This window comes from Pongo abelii, chromosome 11 (genome assembly GCF_028885655.2).
Source record: "Pongo abelii isolate AG06213 chromosome 11, NHGRI_mPonAbe1-v2.0_pri, whole genome shotgun sequence".
Classification (NCBI taxonomy): domain Eukaryota; kingdom Metazoa; phylum Chordata; class Mammalia; order Primates; family Hominidae; genus Pongo; species Pongo abelii.
This window is the reverse complement of record NC_071996.2, coordinates 37,785,230-37,802,168: the sequence shown is the minus strand read 5'-3', so window position 1 is coordinate 37,802,168 and position 16,939 is coordinate 37,785,230. Positions and strand designations below refer to the sequence as shown.

The 16,939-nt window shown below is 39.2% G+C and overlaps 1 protein-coding gene and 1 pseudogene across 11 annotated transcripts in view; both read left to right on the top strand.

The window, feature by feature from the left end:
• ZRANB3 (zinc finger RANBP2-type containing 3) overlaps positions 1-16,939 on the top strand; it is a 332,321-nt gene that overhangs the window by 5,577 nt on the left and 309,805 nt on the right. Inside the window, exon 1 of one of the 11 annotated variants that reach the window (XM_054549310.2) lies at positions 868-4,394. The exons of 9 other annotated variants lie outside the window; for them this stretch is intronic. In XM_054549310.2, coding sequence (XP_054405285.1) covers positions 4,378-4,394 — 17 coding nt within the window. In that variant the 5' untranslated portion in view covers positions 868-4,377. One more of the 11 variants, XM_054549313.2, reaches the window with a different exon arrangement.
• On the top strand, positions 13,124-16,845 carry LOC100452161 (ras GTPase-activating protein-binding protein 1-like; annotated as a pseudogene).

Sequence of the window (16,939 nt, the reverse complement as noted above, 5' to 3'; positions counted from 1 at the left end):
GGGGTTTCGCCATGTTGGCCAGGCAGGTCTGGAGCTCCTGACCTCAGGTGATCCGCCCACCTCGGCCTCCCAAAGTGCTGGGATTACAAGGCATGAGCCATCGTGCCCGGCCCAATCCTGTTTTCAGTTCTTTCAGATATATACCCAGAAGTATGATTGCTGAATAGACTAGGTTTTATAGGTAATGCTGTCATGTGCACTCTCTTTGTATGCTTTCCTGATTATCCCTTGAAATTAACCTTTTAGAAGTAGGTTTATTTAGCCACAAATACTCTGTGATTTCTAAGTTGCTCTTCAGAAAGGATGTTCCCATTTTCTTTCCTACTAATGGTGTTTGAGAGCACCCATTTTCCATGTTTTACTCTATTCAATCTGATTGTAAAAGGTGATGGTTCATTATATTTCATTTGTATCTAGTTGAATTCTATTGATGTGGAGCATCTTTTTTATGTTTATTATCCTTTGGTGTTTAGTCTCTTTTGTGTAGCCTGTTGCTGTCATTGTCTCTTAATATTTTTAAAAAATTACTTCATAGGCTGTTAATTCTTTGTCATATTTCTCACATCTTTACTCCCATTTTGAAATATCTTTTAACTTTTTAATGTTTTTTTCCTATGGCTAGAAGTTTAAATTATTTTAGTGTCCAAATCTATCCATCTTTTTTTATAGCTTCTAATTTATTTGTGATGCTTAGAAATGCTTTCCCCACCCCAGATTAGTAGAAAATATTATATATCTAATTAAAACATTTTTGTATTTTATAATTTATCTGTAATTTTTTTGGTATAAGGAACAAAATAAAAATTAATCTTTTTTAGGCTAAACCCAATACCATTTGTTAAATAATTCATCTCTCCACACCCATTAATTTAAAATATAATTTTATCATATTCACAATTCTCATTTATACGTGGTTCTCTTTGGACGCTGTTCTTTTTCATTGTTCCCTCTTTTCTTTGACTTGTACCATACCCATTATCTTAATTTCTGTAACTTTATAATATGTTTTGGTGTCTAGAGGTAAGGTGTGTTCCCGCTCTTCTTTTTCAGTCATTTTCTTGTTATTTTCAGCTTTTCTTGTAATCTATTAGTTAGATTTTTGTCAAGTTAAAAATCTCTGCACTTTTATATTTTAACAAAATGAAAGTTTGACATTTATATATATACCAAATATGACTTCTTAAAGCCAAGTATTTCATTTCATAATAACAATACAGAAGTTTTCATGGGTGTCATCGAGAATCAATGGGTCATTCTATGCTTTGTTAAAACATATTTCTATTATAGAATTCTACAGGATGGTCGTGGTGGCTTAAGCCTGTAATCCCAGCACTTTGGGAGGCTGAGGTGGGTGGATCACCTGAGGTCGGGAGTTCGAGACCAGCCTGACCAAAATGGTGAAACCCCGTCTCTACTAAAATACAAAAAAAGTAGCCAGCCATGGTGGTGCATGCCTGTAGTTCCAGCTACTCAGGAGGCTGAGGCAGGAGCTTGAACCCGGGAGGCCCAGGTTGCAGTGACCCGAGATTGTGCCATTGCACTCCAGCCTGGGCAACAAGAGCAAAACTCTTTCTCAAAAAAAAAAAAAAAAAAGAATTTGACCAATTTAAAAGCCCATCTTATTTTTTAAATTATATAATCACTTTTTAAATATAGATACTTGTATTTTGTAGATGGCTTCCAGGAGAATCTGATAACTTCTAAATGCTTATCTGCAACTTACAACTGTTTATCCCACTGTACTTCACAGCCTTCTCCAAGTACTTCAAATTCAGCATGTCCCAAATCATGGCCCATAATCTTTACCCCTAAATCTGTTCTACCATCTGTATTATCTCATGTGTTTATTTGTTCAGGGAATAGTTATTGAGCATCTACTGAAAGAGGTACTGAATAATCAAGACTATAGGCTGGAGTCTGCCTAGGTTTGATTCTTTGTTGTGTCATTTACTTGTGTTACCTTGGGCAGATTAGTTGACCATCTATGTCTCAGTTTCCTTATTTGTAAAATTGAGATAATAAGAATACCTACCTTAGAGGCCTTTGTGAGGATCAAATGATTTAATACATAAAATACTTAAAATAGTACCTGATACATAATAAGTGTGTGTTGCTTTTTTATTAATAGTTTCCATTAATCAGGCTGATGCTAGATGCTAGAGTCCTGAAATAAAACCATAAGAAAGTCTATGGTCCCTGATTTATGAAGGCATTCTAACAGAAGTGAGAAACAAAATTTAAGGAAACAGAGAAGAATAATTGCCGATTACAATAAGTACTTTAAGGAAACCAAGTGGTATTAAGGGAAATTTAGAGGAGTCCAGTTGGGAGCTGTTGTACTAATCCTGTTGAGCGGTGATGATGGCTTGGGTTTGGTGATAGCAGTGGAACTGGGGGGAAAAAAGGATAGACTTGAGATACATTAATATTTTGGGAATAATGAATAATAAGTGGATTCAACTTGGTGGTTTAGGGAAAGGGAGAAATCAAGAATGAAACCCAGTTTGAGTAACTTGCATGGTTATCCTATTTACTGAGACTACAGGGGCACACAAATTTGGTAAGAAATCAAGACTGGTTTTGGACATTTAAGCTAAAAATGTCTGTGAGATATCCAAAATGGCAGGTAGGTAATTAGATATAGGAGTCTATGAAGAGATTATGAATTGTATTACCTGCACTATTTGTGGTAGCCTTCTGAAAGGTTATCCCTGCCCCCACATTCATTTTTCTAAACTTGACAAGGTAATCTTTGTAAAATAGCAACCTGATTACACTTTAAAAATTGCTTCCAATTCCTTACAGAAAAAAGTCCAAGCTCTTAGCATGGCACCTCTTTGACTTGGCTTGTTTTTACTTCTTTACTACATGTCACAAGGATCTTATTCTTTAGCTATACTAAACTGCTTAGAATTTTCTAAAACTTTTTTTTTCTTTTTCTTTTGAGATGGAGTCTCACTTTGTCACCCAGGCTGGAGTGCAGTGGCGTGATCTCGGCCTGGCAAATTTTTGTATTTTTAGTAGAGACAGGGATTCACTATGTTGGCCAGGCTGATCTTGAACTCCTGACCTCAGGTGATCTGCCTGCCTTGGCCTCCCAAAGTGCTGGGATTACAGGCGTGAGCTACCGTGCATGGCCAGATTTTCTAAAACTTTATGCCTTTGCAACTGTGGCTTCTTTCTCCCTGTTGGGGAAACCAGCCCCACACCACCCGGCGGGTACCCCAAGTCCAGCAGAAACAAAGGAATTAGAAAGAGACAGAATAAGAGTTTAAAAGGCGGGTCCAGGGGACTGGAGCATCGGAGGCTTGCTCATAGCCTCAAGCTCTCGGCCTCTACCCAATTTATTGGTTTACAAGCTCTTTGTTCTTAGGGCAAATGGGAGGAATAGGAAGGGAAGAGGAAAAGGATTAATCAGTGAAGGAGAACTTGTGAGTCATTCAATAAGATGTATAGCAGTGGTGGTTTCTGTGAATTTCCTCTAGCAAAGGCGTGTGTCTAAACTACTTAAGATCTTTAACTTGGTGGGAGTGGGTTTCAGGAGAATCCAAGATGTTTGATTATACTCCCCTGCTTCAAGGGAGTGTTATTTTCCTGAGCAACCTGTGGCATGCCGTGGAGCTGTTATGCTGTAGGGGCATAAAGACATGAAGGCAATAAGGAGACTTTTCTCCTCAGAGGCCGCCCACGGTTTCCCGTGGGTGTCTCACACAGGGGAGACCAACTCATCTGGCACCCAGAAACTGTCTTTCCCACACTCTCTGGAATATCCTTATCATGATTCTCTGTCTGCAGACACCACTCTTCAAGTTTTAGCGTGAGTGGCATCTGGTATTTAAGTAAGGGGTACCATACCAAGCATTTTTTCTCACAAGTGAAGGCTTCTTTGATTACTTGCTACCGTATAAAGTCAATGTTCCCTCTTATGTGTAGTGCCTTATATATATTCTACTTTCGTAGCAGTTATCGCATTGTGTTGTGTTGTTTACAGCTGTCATTTCCCCTGGGCTTGGAGGTGAAGCTACAATGGCACAAATTCATCTTTGTTTACCCAATATCTTCTGTAATGTCTGACGCATAGTAGGTATTTATTTATGTATTTATATATTTATTATTTTTTTTGAGACGAAGTTTGCTGTTTTTGCCCAGGCTGGAGTGCAGTGGCACGATCTTGGCTCACCGTAACGTCTGCCTCCCGGGTTCAAGCGATTGTCCTCTGTCAGCCTCCCAAGTAGCTTGCCACCATGCCCGGCTAATTTTTGTACTTTTAGTGGAGACAAGGTTTCACCATGTTGGCGACGCTGGTCTCGAACTCCCGACCTCATGATCTGCCTGCCTTGGCCTCCCACAGTGCTGGGATTACAGGCGTGAGCCATCATGCCCGGCCATAATAGGTACTTCTTAAGTATTTCTTGAGTGAGTGATTTGGAGAGGCAATGTTGCATAATGGCAAAAATTCAGACTTTTAAATTAGACCAACCTGAGTTCTAGGCCTAATATCACCAGTTGCTAACTCTTAAACCTCGTGTAAGTTATATAACATTTCTGAACTTTTAAATTTTCTTGTCCTTAATGTGAGGATAATTATATTTATCTTGTGAGTTGTTTTGAGAATTTCAAGAGATCTTCTAAAATTTCTTAGTGTAGTGGTTTGCAGAAAGAGGTCACCCAATAAGTGGGAATTATTTTATCATTAATCTGAAAACAGTTGCCTATAGAAAGAAAGATTGTAATATTCTTGCTTTTAAAGTAATTGGAGGCTGAGGTGAAAGGATTGCTTAAGGCCAGGAGTTCCAGACCAGCCTTGGCAATGTAATGAGACCCTATCGCAACAGAAATTACAAAAAAAAAATTAGCCTGACCAAGATGGTGTAACCCCGTCTCTACTAAAAATACAAAAATTAGCTGAGCACAGTGGCAGGCACCTGTAAGCCCAGCTCCTCGGGAGGCTGAGACAGGAGAATCGCTTGAACCCAGGAGCCGGAGGTTGCAGTGAGCCGAGAGCGCACCACTGCACTCTAGCCTAAGTGACAGAGCAATACTCCGTCTCAAAAAAAAACAAAAAAAACAATTAGCCAGGTGTGGTGGCAGATGCCTGTAGTCCAAGCTGTTTGAGAGGCTGAGGCAGGAGGATTGTGTGAGCCCAGGAGTTTGAGGTTACAGTGAGCTAATATTGCACCCCTGTACTCCAGGCAGAGTGACAGAGCAAGACTTTGTCTCAAAAAAAAAAAAGAAATCCTTTTTTCTCTTTGAGGTGGAGTCTTACTCTGTCACCCAGGCTGGAGTGCAGTGGCATGAACTTAGCTCACTGTAACCTCTGTCTCCTGGGTTCAACCGATCTCCTGCCTCAGCCTCCCCAGTAGCTGTGATTACAGGCAAGGCACCTGCCACCATGCCTGGCTAATTATTTTTATTTTTATTTTTAGTAGAGATGGGGTTTCACCATGTTTGCCAGGCTGGTCTTGACCTCCTTACCTCAAATTATCCACCCACCTTGGCCTCTCAAAGTGCTGGGATTACAGGCATGAGCCACCATGCCCGACCAAAAAAAAGAATTTAAGTGGAAAAAAAGATATAATGAAGAGGGAGTGATTACTGATAGGTCCAGTAAGATGAAGACTGAGAATTCCTTACTGCTTGCTTCCTTCCTTTTACCTCCGATTCACAGCCTTTATATATACCATATCCTCTTCCTAAAACACTCTTTGATCCTTTCCTCTCTGGTTAATGTTGTTGAAGTATCAACTTTGATGTATGTATATTTAGAAGCCTTCCAAACACTCTAATCTCAAAAATTAGTCCCGTTTGTATGCTCCCTTAACACCCAGTACTTCCCCTGTAGTCTTTCTTCAGAACTGCATGTAATAATATATTTACTATTATATATCTAGAGCCTAGCGCAATGTCTGCTACATGTGAACAACTGAATACATATTTGTTGAATGCATGAAAAAATGAAATTCAGGGAGTTGGATGATTACTTTTTATAGGATATAACTGTTTATAGGACCAGTATATTAATATTTAAAATAGATATTTTCAGTGGGATTTAGCCCTGAAGTAGAGATGGAACATTCATATGATAAAAAGGGATGAAAGACCCAAATATAGGTCTTACCTCTGCTGTTAGCTACATGATCTTGAAGTTTTATCTTTCTGGGTCTTGCTCTGTTTAGCTCACTGCAGCCTGGACCTCCCTGGCTCAAGTGATCTTTCTGCTGCTGCCTCCCAAAGTTCTGGGATTACAGGTGTAATCATCATGCCCAAGCCAGGGTGTTTTATTTTTTTAAATCTAAAAAAGATCATACTTTTTGAGTTCATTGTTAATTCACGGGAAATTGTAAGAAATAATGTGGAGAGATACTGTGGGCCTTTCCCTAGTTTCCTCCAGTGGTAACATCTTAGAAAACTACAGTACAACCAGGATACCGACACAGTCGAAATAGAGAACATTTCCATCCCAGGAGGATCCCTCATGTTGCCTTCTTATAGCCACAACCACTTCTATCCCACCCCAACCTAACCACTAATCTATTATCCATTTCTAAAATTTTGTCAAGTAGATTGTGTAAATGGAATAAAATAATACATGGAATTAAAAATAATAAATGGGCTTTCCCTGATGAACCACCTAATCTGAGGGGACAGAAACAGTTTCCCCTGTCCAACAATCAGCCCCAAATTCTCCCTCCTGAACCCTATTATTTTGGAATTTTTGATAGCAACAAACAGAAGTAGGAAGCAAGATTAAGCAAACAAGGAAATAACATGCTGCAGTGCCTCCCAGCAGATAGATCTTCTCAGTAGGGAAAGCATATAGAATAGCAGCTAAAAGCGTGGCATCTGACATCTATAGCCACATGACCTGAGTTTGTGACCCAGCTCCATAACTACAAGTTACAGGACTATGGTGGCTGGCAAGATGGCTGAATAGGAACAGTTCCAATCTGCAGCTCCCAGCGAGATCAACTCAGAAGACCGGTGATTTCTGCATTTCCAATTGAGGTACTTGGCTCATCTCATTGGGACTGGTTAGATAGTGGGTGCAGCCCATGGAGGGCAAGCCAAAGCAAGGTGGGGCGTTTCCTCATCCGGGAAGTGCAAGGGGTCAGGGAACTCCCTCCCTTAGCCAGGGGAAGCTGTGAGGGACTGTACCGTGAGGAATGGTGCGTTCCAGCCCAGATACTATGCTTTTCCCATGGGCTTCGTAACCCGCAGACCAGGAGATTCCCTAGGGTACCTACACCACCAGGGCCCTGGGTTTCAAGCACAAAACCAGGCAGCCCTTTGGGCAGACACCAAGCTAGCTGCAGGAGTTTTTTTCATACCACAGTGGCTCCTGGAACACCAGGGAGACAGAATCGTTCACTCCTCTGGAAAGGGGGCTGAAGCTAGGGAGCCAAGTGTTCTACCTCAGCAGATCCCACCCCATGGAGCCCAGCAAGCTAAGTAGATCCACTGGCTTGAAATTCTCACTTCCAGCACACAGTCTGAAGTCTATCTGGGATGGTTGAGCTTGGTGGGGGGAGGGGCATTTGCCATTACTGAGGCTTGAGTAGGCGGTTTTCCCCTCACGGTGTAAACAAAGCTGCTGGGAAGTTCAAACTGGGTGCAGAACCCACCGCAGCACACAAAGCCACTGTAGCCAGAATGCCTCTCTAGATTCCTCCTCTCTGAGCAGGGCATCTCTGAAAGAAAGGAGCCCCAGTCAGGGGCTTATAGATAAAATTCCCATCTTCCTGGGACAGAGCACCTGGGGGAAGGGGCAGCTGTGCTCACAGCTTTAGCAGACTTAAACGTTCCTGCCTATCAGCTCCGAAGAGAGCAGCATATCTCCCAGCACAGCGCTCAAGCTCTGCTAAGGAACAGACTGTCTCCTCAAGTGGGTCCCTGACGCCCATGCCCCCTGACTGGGAGACATCTCCCAGCAGGGGTCAACAGATACCTCATACAGGAGAGCCCCAGCTGGCATCTGGCAGTGCCTCCTCCCAGAGGAAGGAACAGGCAGCAACCTTTGCTGTTCTGCAGCTTCTGCTGGTGATACCCAGGCAAACAGAGTCTTGAGTGGACCTCTAGCAAACTCCAACAGACCTGCAGCAGAGGGGCCTGACTGTTAGAAGGAAAACTAACATACAGAAAGGAGTAACATCAGTATCAACAAAAAGCACACTCACACAAAAATCCCATCTGAAGGTCACCAACATCAAAGACCAAAGGTAGATAAATCCATGAAGATGAGGAAGAAACAGCACGAAAAGGCTGAAAATTCCCAAAACCAGAATGCCTCTTCTCCTCCAAAGGATCACCACTCCTCGCTAGCAAGGGAACAAAACTGGACGGAGAATGAGTTTGATGAATTGACAGAAGTAGGCTTCAGAAGGTGGGTAATAACAAACTTCTCCAAGCTTAAAGAGCATGTTCTACTCCAATGCAGGGAAGCTAAGAACTTCGAAAAAAGGTTAGAGGAATTGCTAACTAGAATAACCAGTTTAGAGAAGAACATAAATGACCTGATGGAGCTGAAAAACACAGCATGAGAACTTTGTGAATCATACACAAATATCAATAGCCAAATTGACCAAGCAGAAGAAAGGATATCAGAGATTGAAGATCAACTTAATGAAGTAAAGCGTGAAGACAAGATTAGAGAAAAAAGAATGAAAGGAAATGAACAAAGCCTCCAAGAAATATTGGACTATGTGAAAAGACTAAACCTATTTTTGATTGGTGTACCTGAAAGTGACAGGGAGAATAGAACCAAGTTGGAAAACACACTTAAGGATATTATCCAGGAAAACTTCCCCAACCTAGCAAGACAAGCCAACAGTCAAATTCAGGAAATACGGAGAACACCGCAAAGATGCTCCTTGAGAAGAGCAACCACAAGACACATGATTGTCAGATTCAGCAAGGTTGAAATGAAGGAAAAAATGTTAAGGGCAGCCAGAGAGAAAGGTTGTGTTACCCGGGTAACAAAGGGAAGCTCATCAGACTAACAGTGGATCTCTCAGCAGAAACCCTACAAGCCAGAAGAGAGTGGGGTCCAATATTCAACATTCTTAAGGAAAAGAATTTTCAACCCAGAATTTCATATCCAGCCAAACTAAGCTTCAAAAGTGAAGGTGAAATAAAATCCTTTACAGACAAGCAAATGCTGAGAGATTTTGTCACCACCAGGCCTGCCTTACAAGAGCTCCTGAAGGAAGCACTAAACATGGAAAGGAACAACCGGTACCAGCCACTGCAAAAACATACCAAATTGTAAAGACTATCAACACTGTGAAGAAATTGCATCAACTAATGGGCAAAATAACCAGCTAGTATCATAATGACAGGATCAGATTCACATATAACAATATTAACCTTAAATGCCCCAGTTGAAAGACACAGACTGGCAAACTAGATAGAGTCAAGACCCATCAGTGTACTGTGTTCAGAAGACCCATCTCACGTGCAAAGACACACATAGGCTCAAAATAAAGGGATGGAGGAATATTTACCAAGCAAATGGAAAGCCAAAAAAAAAAAAAGCAGGGTTTGCAATCCTAGTCTCTGGTAAAACAGACTTTAAACCAACAAAGATTAAAAGAGATAAGGGCATTACGTAATGGTAAAGGGATCAGTGCAACAAGAAGAGCTAACTATTTTAAATATATATGCACCTAATACAGGAGCACCTAGATTCATAAAGCAAGTTCTTAGAGACCTACAAAGAGACTTAGACTCCCATACAATAATAGTAGGAGATTTAATGCCCCACTGTCAATATTAGATTAATGAGACAAAATTAACAAGGATATTCAGGACTTGACCTCAGCTCAGGACCAAGCAGACCTAATAGACGTCTATAGAATTCTCCACCGCAAATCAACAGAATATACATTCTTAGCACCACTCACACTTATTCTAAAATTGACCACATAATTGGATGTAATGCACTCCTCAGCAAATGCAAAAGAATGGAAATCATAACAAACAGTCTCTCAGACCACAGTGCAATCAAATTAGAACTCAGGATTAAGAAACTCACTCAAAACCACACAACTACATGGAAACTGAACAGCCTGCTCCTGAATGACTACTGGGTAAATAACGAAATGAAGGCAGAAGTAAATAAGTTCTTTGATACCAATGAGAACAAAAACACAACATACCAGAATCTCTGGGACACAGCTAAAGCAGTGTGTAGAGGGAAATTTATAGCACTAAATGCCCACAGGAGAAAGCGGGAAAGATCTAAAATCAACACCTTAATATCACAAACAAATTCAAAAGCTAGCAGAAGATAAGAAATAACTAAGATCAGAGCAGAACTGAAGGAAATAGAGAACTATTAATAGCCTACCAACCAAAACAGTCCAGGACCAGACATTCACAGCCGAATTTGTACCAGAGGTACTAAGAGGAGCTGGTACCATTCCTTCTGAAATTATTCCAAACAGTAGAAAAAGAGGGACTCCTACCTAACTCATTTTATGAAGCCAGCATCATCCTGATACCAAAACCTGGCAGAGACACAACAAAAAAAGATGATTTCTGGCCAATATTTCTGATGAACATCGATGCGAAAATACTCAATAAAATACTGGCAAACTGAATCCAGCAGCACATCACAAAGCTTATCCACCAAGATCAAGTCAGCTTCATCCCTGAGATTCAAGGCTGGTTCAACATATGCAAATCAGTAAACATAATCCATCACATAAACATAACCAATAACAACACATGATTATCTCAATAGATGCAGAAAAGGCCTTCCATAAAATTCAACACCCCGTCATGCTAAAATAAACTGTCAATAAACTAGGTATTGATGGAATGTATCTCAAAATGATAAGAGCTGTTTATGACACACCCACAGCCAATATTATACTGAATGGGTGAAAGCTGGAAACGTTCTCTTTGAAAACTGGCACACAAGGATGCCTTCTTTTACCACTCCTATTCAGCATATTATTGGTAGTTCTGGCCAGGGCAATTAGGCAAGAGAAAGAAATAAAAGGTATTCAGACAGGAAGAGAGGAAGTCAGATTGTCTGTTTGCAGATGACATGATTGTATATTTAGAAAACCCCATCATCTCAGCCCAAAATCTTCTTAAGCTGATAAGCAACTTCAGCAGAGTCTCAGGATACAAAATCAGTATGCAAAAATCACAAACATTTTTATACACCAATAATAGACAAACAGAGAGCCAAAACATGTATGAACTCTTATTAACAATTGCTACAAAGAGAATGAAATATCTAGGAATACAACTTAAAATGGAGGTGAAGGACCTCTTCAAGGAGAACTACAAACCACTGCTCAAGGAAATAAGAGAGGGCACAATCAAATGGAAACACATTCCATGCTCATGGATAGGAAGAATCAATACTGTGAAAGTGGCCATATTGCCCAAAGTAACTTACAGATTCAATGCTATCCCCATCAAGCTACCATTGACTTTCTTCACAGACTTAGAAAAAACTACTTTAAAGTTCATATGGAACCAAAAAAGAGCCCGTATAGCCAAGACAATCCTAGGCAAAAAGAACAAAGCTGGACGCATCACGCTACCTGACTTCAAACTATGCTACAAGTCTACAGTAACCAAAGCAGCATGGTACTGTTACCAAAACAGATATATAGACCAATGGATCAGAACAGAGGCCTCAGAAATAACACTACACATCTACAACCATCTGCTCTTTGACAAACCTGACAAAAACAAGAAATGGGGAAAGGATTCCCTGTTGATTCCCTATTTAGTGAATGGTGTTGGGAAAACTGGCTAGCCATATGCAGAAAACTGAAACAGGGCCCCTTCCTTACACCTTATCCAAAAATTAACTCAAGATGGATTAAAGACTTAAACATAAGACCTAAAACCATAAAAACCTTAGAAGAAAACCTAGGCAATACCATTCAGGACATAGGCATGTTCAAAGACTTCATGTTTTTGCTTTTAGTGTTGTTGTCTAAAACCATACCATAACCCAAGATTACAAAGGTTTACTCTTGTGTTTTCTCCTTGAAGTTTTATAGTTTTAACTGTTATGTTTTAATCTTTGATCCACGTTAATTTTCATACGCAGCATGAGGTGGGGGTTTAATTTCATTCTTTTATATGAACATCTAGTTGTCTCAGCACTATTTGTTGAAAAAGTTACTCTTTTCCTATTGAATCCTCTTAGCACCCTTGTCAAAAAATTGACTGTAAATGTAAGGGCTTATTTCTGGACTTTCAGTTCTGTTCCATTGACCTAGCTGGTTGTCATTATGCTAGTAGTGCTACACTGCCTTGATTATTGTCACTTTGTAGTAAATTTTACAACCAGGAAGTAGCAGTCCTCTAGCTTTGTTCATTTTCAAGATTGTTTTGGCTATTCTGGGTTCCTTGCATTTCCATATGAATTTTAGAATCAGCTTGTCAGTGATTGAATTTTGAAAGTATAATCAGCTGTGCATTCCTGAAATAAGCCCATTTTAGTCTTGGTGTCTTAGTCTTTTAATTACTGCTATATTTGGTTTGCTAATATTTTGTTTACCTGTGAATATGAGAGATTGTATTATGTATGTTTTTTCTTGTAATGTGCTTGTGAGATTATTTAGGCTGGCTTCAGACAATGAGCTTGAAAATAATATTCCTGTCTTTGCACCAAATGGGTCAGATTTGTTTATTGTATTCTTGAAATCATCTTTATCCTGTTACAATTTAATCAGCTTGCATAATCAATTACTGAGAGACATGTGTTAAACTTTTCCACTGTGGTTATAGATAGATATGGTTGTGTCAAATTTTCCTTTTATTTTTATCAGTTTTTGCCTTGTGTATTTGTTAAGATATATTTGCAGGCTAAATTTTTCTAATAAATCTTTTATCATTGTAAAATGCTTTTCTTTATTTTAATAATTTTTTTTTGCCTGAAACCTGTGTTATCTTATAATGTAAAGCAATACTAGCTATACTTTGGCATGTATAATATGTCTTTTTTAATTCTTTTACTTTCAATGTTTATGAATCCTGCTATTTAAGGGTATGTCTTTTAAAAGCAGCATGTAAATTTATATATATTTTAATTTAATATAGGAATCTTCATTTGTATTTAGTCCATTTACATTTAATATCTTTTCTAATTTACTAATTCTTTATTCTGCAGTAAATTTCATCCAATACATTCTTAATTAAAAAAAAAATTATCTCCCCAAAGTTTATATAGTTGTCCTGACCCGCCATTTACTTGTTATTTCCAAAATAAGTCCCTAGGTAGTGTATTTTAACAATATCTGATTCTCCTCAGTACAGTTCTACTATTTACTTAAATGAGTCAGTGAATTCCAGTTGAATTTGCCTTGTTCTCGATTGAGTACAAAAACACTATCTTGACCTAAAAGATAGAAAGTATTTCCTTCATTCTTTTTTTTCAAGTGTTGCGTACCAAGCAAATTGCTTAGAAAATAAGTTCTACTAGATTTTGCTTTCACTAAATTTCCCTAGCCAATATTATCATTTTGATTTTAATAATATGGTATTAAAAATTATGTATTGCTGGTGCGGACACAGTTGCATGAGGGGTTTCTGCCATCATCAGTGCTGTGTAGCAGAGCTAGTTCCTCTCCAGCTCAGCCGCACAAGTTTGGACATATTTGACTTTTTTCCCTCGGGTTGAATTGACCAAAGCAATGGTGATGGAGAAGGCTAGTCCCCTGCTGGTTGGGTGGGAATTTGTGAGACAGCATTACATACTGCTGAACTAGGCCCCAGACATTCTGCATAGATTTTATGGAAGGAACTCTTCTTATGTCCATGGGGGATTGGATTCAAATAGAAAGCTAGCAGATGCAGTTTACGGACAGAAAAAAATGCACAGGAAAGTGATGTCACGAAACTTCACCAACTGCCACACCGAGATTCTCCGTGTTGATGCTTATGCCACGCTAAATGATGGTGTGGTAGTCCAGGTGTTGGAGCTTCTGTCTAACAACAACCAGGCTTTGAGGAGATTCATGCAGATGTTTGTACTTGCTCCTGAGGGGTCTGTTGCAAATCAGTTCTATGTTCACAATGATATCTTCAGATTGCAAGATGAGGTCTTTGGTGGGTTTGTCACTGAGCCTCAGGAGGAGTCTGAAGAAGTAGTAGAGGAACCTGAAGAAAAGATAGCAAACACCTCAGGTGGTACCTGATGATTCTGGAACTTCCTGTGATCAGGTAGTTGTCAGCAATGACATGGAAGAACATTTAGAGGAGCCAGTTGCTGAGCTGGAGCCTGATCCTGAACCAGAACCAGAACAAGAATGTGTATCTGAAATCCAAGAGGAAAAGTCTGAGCTAGCATTAGAAGAAACTGCTCCTGAGGATGCTCAGAAGAGTTCCTCTCCAGTACCTGCAGACATAGACAGTACGGGAAGACTTGAGGACATTTTCTTAGGCATCTGTGACCAGTAACAACCTTCAACCCAGTGGAGCTGTTCCAGTTACTGGGATACCTCCTTATGTTGGTAAAGTACTAGCTTCACAGCCCTGTGCAGAGTCTAAGCCTAAATCTCAGATTCCACCACAGAGACCTCAAAGGGATCAAAGGATGTGAGAACAACAAATAAATATTCCTCCCCAAAAGGGACCCAGACCGATCTGTGAGGCTGGTGAGCAAGGTGACATTGAACCCCAAAGAGTGGTGAGACACCCTGACAGTCACCAACTCTTCATTGGCAACCTGCCTCATGAAGTGGACAAATCAGAGCTTAAAGGTTTCTTTCAAAATTATGGGAACGTGGTGGAGTTGCGCATTAACAGTGGTGGGAAATTACGCAGTTTTGGTTTTGTTTTGATGATTCTGAGCCTGTTCAGAAGGTCCTTAGCAACAGGCCCATCATGTTCAGAGGTGAGGTCCGTCTGAATGTAGAAGAGAAGAAGACTAGAGCTGCCAGGGAAGGGGACTGACGAGATGATCGCCTTAGGGGACCTGGAGGCCCTCTATGTGGGCTGGGTGGTGGAATGAGGGGCCCTCCCCGTGGAGGCATGGTGCAGAAAGCAGGATTTGGAGTGGGAAGAGGGCTTGCTCCATGGCAGTGAATCTTCATGGATCTTCACGCGGCCATACAAACCCTACCTCTTACAGAATGGTGAATTTCTTCGACCAGCCTTTGGTATCTTGGAGTATGACCCCAGTTTGTTATAAACTGCTTAAGTTAGTATAATTTTACTTCTTTTGTGTGTTAATGGTGTGTGCTCCTTTCTTCCTCTCTTCCCTTTCCTGACCTTTAGTCTTTCACTTCCAATTTTGTGGAATGATATTTTAGGAGTAACGGATTTTTCAAGAAGAAGAAGAAAGAAAGACTGAATTTCCTTGCTTATTTTGCATGTACAGACTGGGTTTTTTTTCTAACATCCATTTCCCCAAAGGAATGTGTCTTGCGTATTATTGACATTTGGTACGTTTCATTCATGGGAATATTTCTTACTTTCTGTGTGTTTCAAAAGCCTGTGAGAAATACAGGATTTGATAACATTTTGAAGGCAGGAAAACCCCAAATTGTTTCTTCTTTGAGAGTCATGACCACTTTCTGGTGTGGAGAAATTGCCGTTGGAAAATTTGACAATTTTGATTCTCGCTGGTATGTTTAAAAACTGAATAAAAGGAATAGAATTTTTCTTTTGATATTGGATCACGAAACACTTCTAAAACCTGTTTTTACAGTGGGTTTGGAAAATTTGACAATTTTGATTCTCACTAGTGTGTTTAAAATTTGGAAAATTTGACAATTTTGATTCTTGCTGGTATGTTTAAAAACTGAATAAAAGGAATGGAATTTTTCTTTTGATATAGGATCACAAAACAATTCTAAAACCTACTGTTTTTACCATTGAAATTTATACTGTGATATAGGTTTTAAATGTCTAGAATGCAACTGGATGGGCTTTTCTTGAACTGTTAGTTTTTTTGAAGTAGAGTTTTTTCATGTTTAATTTGTATTTGTAAAAAAACAAAAGACAAAATATTCCCAAAACCCAGATAACAACCAGAACAAAACTGTTGTGCCTTCTGTTTATCTTTGATTTTAGTCTTGGCAATTGTTTAAAGAAAAATAATTTTTTAATATATCTAGATTTGTTTTATTAGGTTCAGATATTGTTTTTAATATCTAGATTTGTTTTATTAGGTTTTACTATGGTTGACTTATACTTCATGTGGGGAATTGTAGAAACCCTCTTTTATCACCTTGTATGTCTTCTGTTAACATATTTGTTATACGTTATTCTAAAATTGAGTCTCAAACTAGAATCCCTTTGAAGACAGATGCTTCTGTAGAGGTTCTTTGACCTAAATGGTTCAGCATTTGTAGTAAGTTTTATTCTGGTATCTAATCGGACTCCTATTCATAGCCCATAAGAAGGAATGTGACTTTAATAATGGACTTGCTGATGTGCTCCTGTCCACATTTTTTTCTTTAAATCATAGCCATATGGTAAATTTTCTATTTTGTTATGGTTCTCTTTAATTGATGGGCATGCAGTGGGTGTTTCTTGGAAATAGTCAATGTTTATTAAAATATTTCTGGAAGAAATTTTTTTTTAAATTATGTATTGCTGGTTTCATTTTGATAGGCTTCCCCCGCCTTACTGTAAGTAAATTAGGATATATATATTGAATAAAACCTTTTAAGCTAAACCTCTGAACTGAATAAAGTATTCATTATTAAAAAGGTATGCACATTATTGTAACTGTTAATTTCTTGGTAATCTAGAATGAAGATAAAATGTGCGTCTTCTTTTATTAATGTAATGTTGATTACAACTGACTTTTTGTAGCAATTAAACCTATATGGCTGAACCTACATGAGATATTCTTTATTACACCTTTTTTACTTTAGATCCTATAAATAGAAAAGAATATTTTAAAAATTATTTTTAGGATTAACAAAAACATTCATGTTCTATTCATTAGATTGTACCA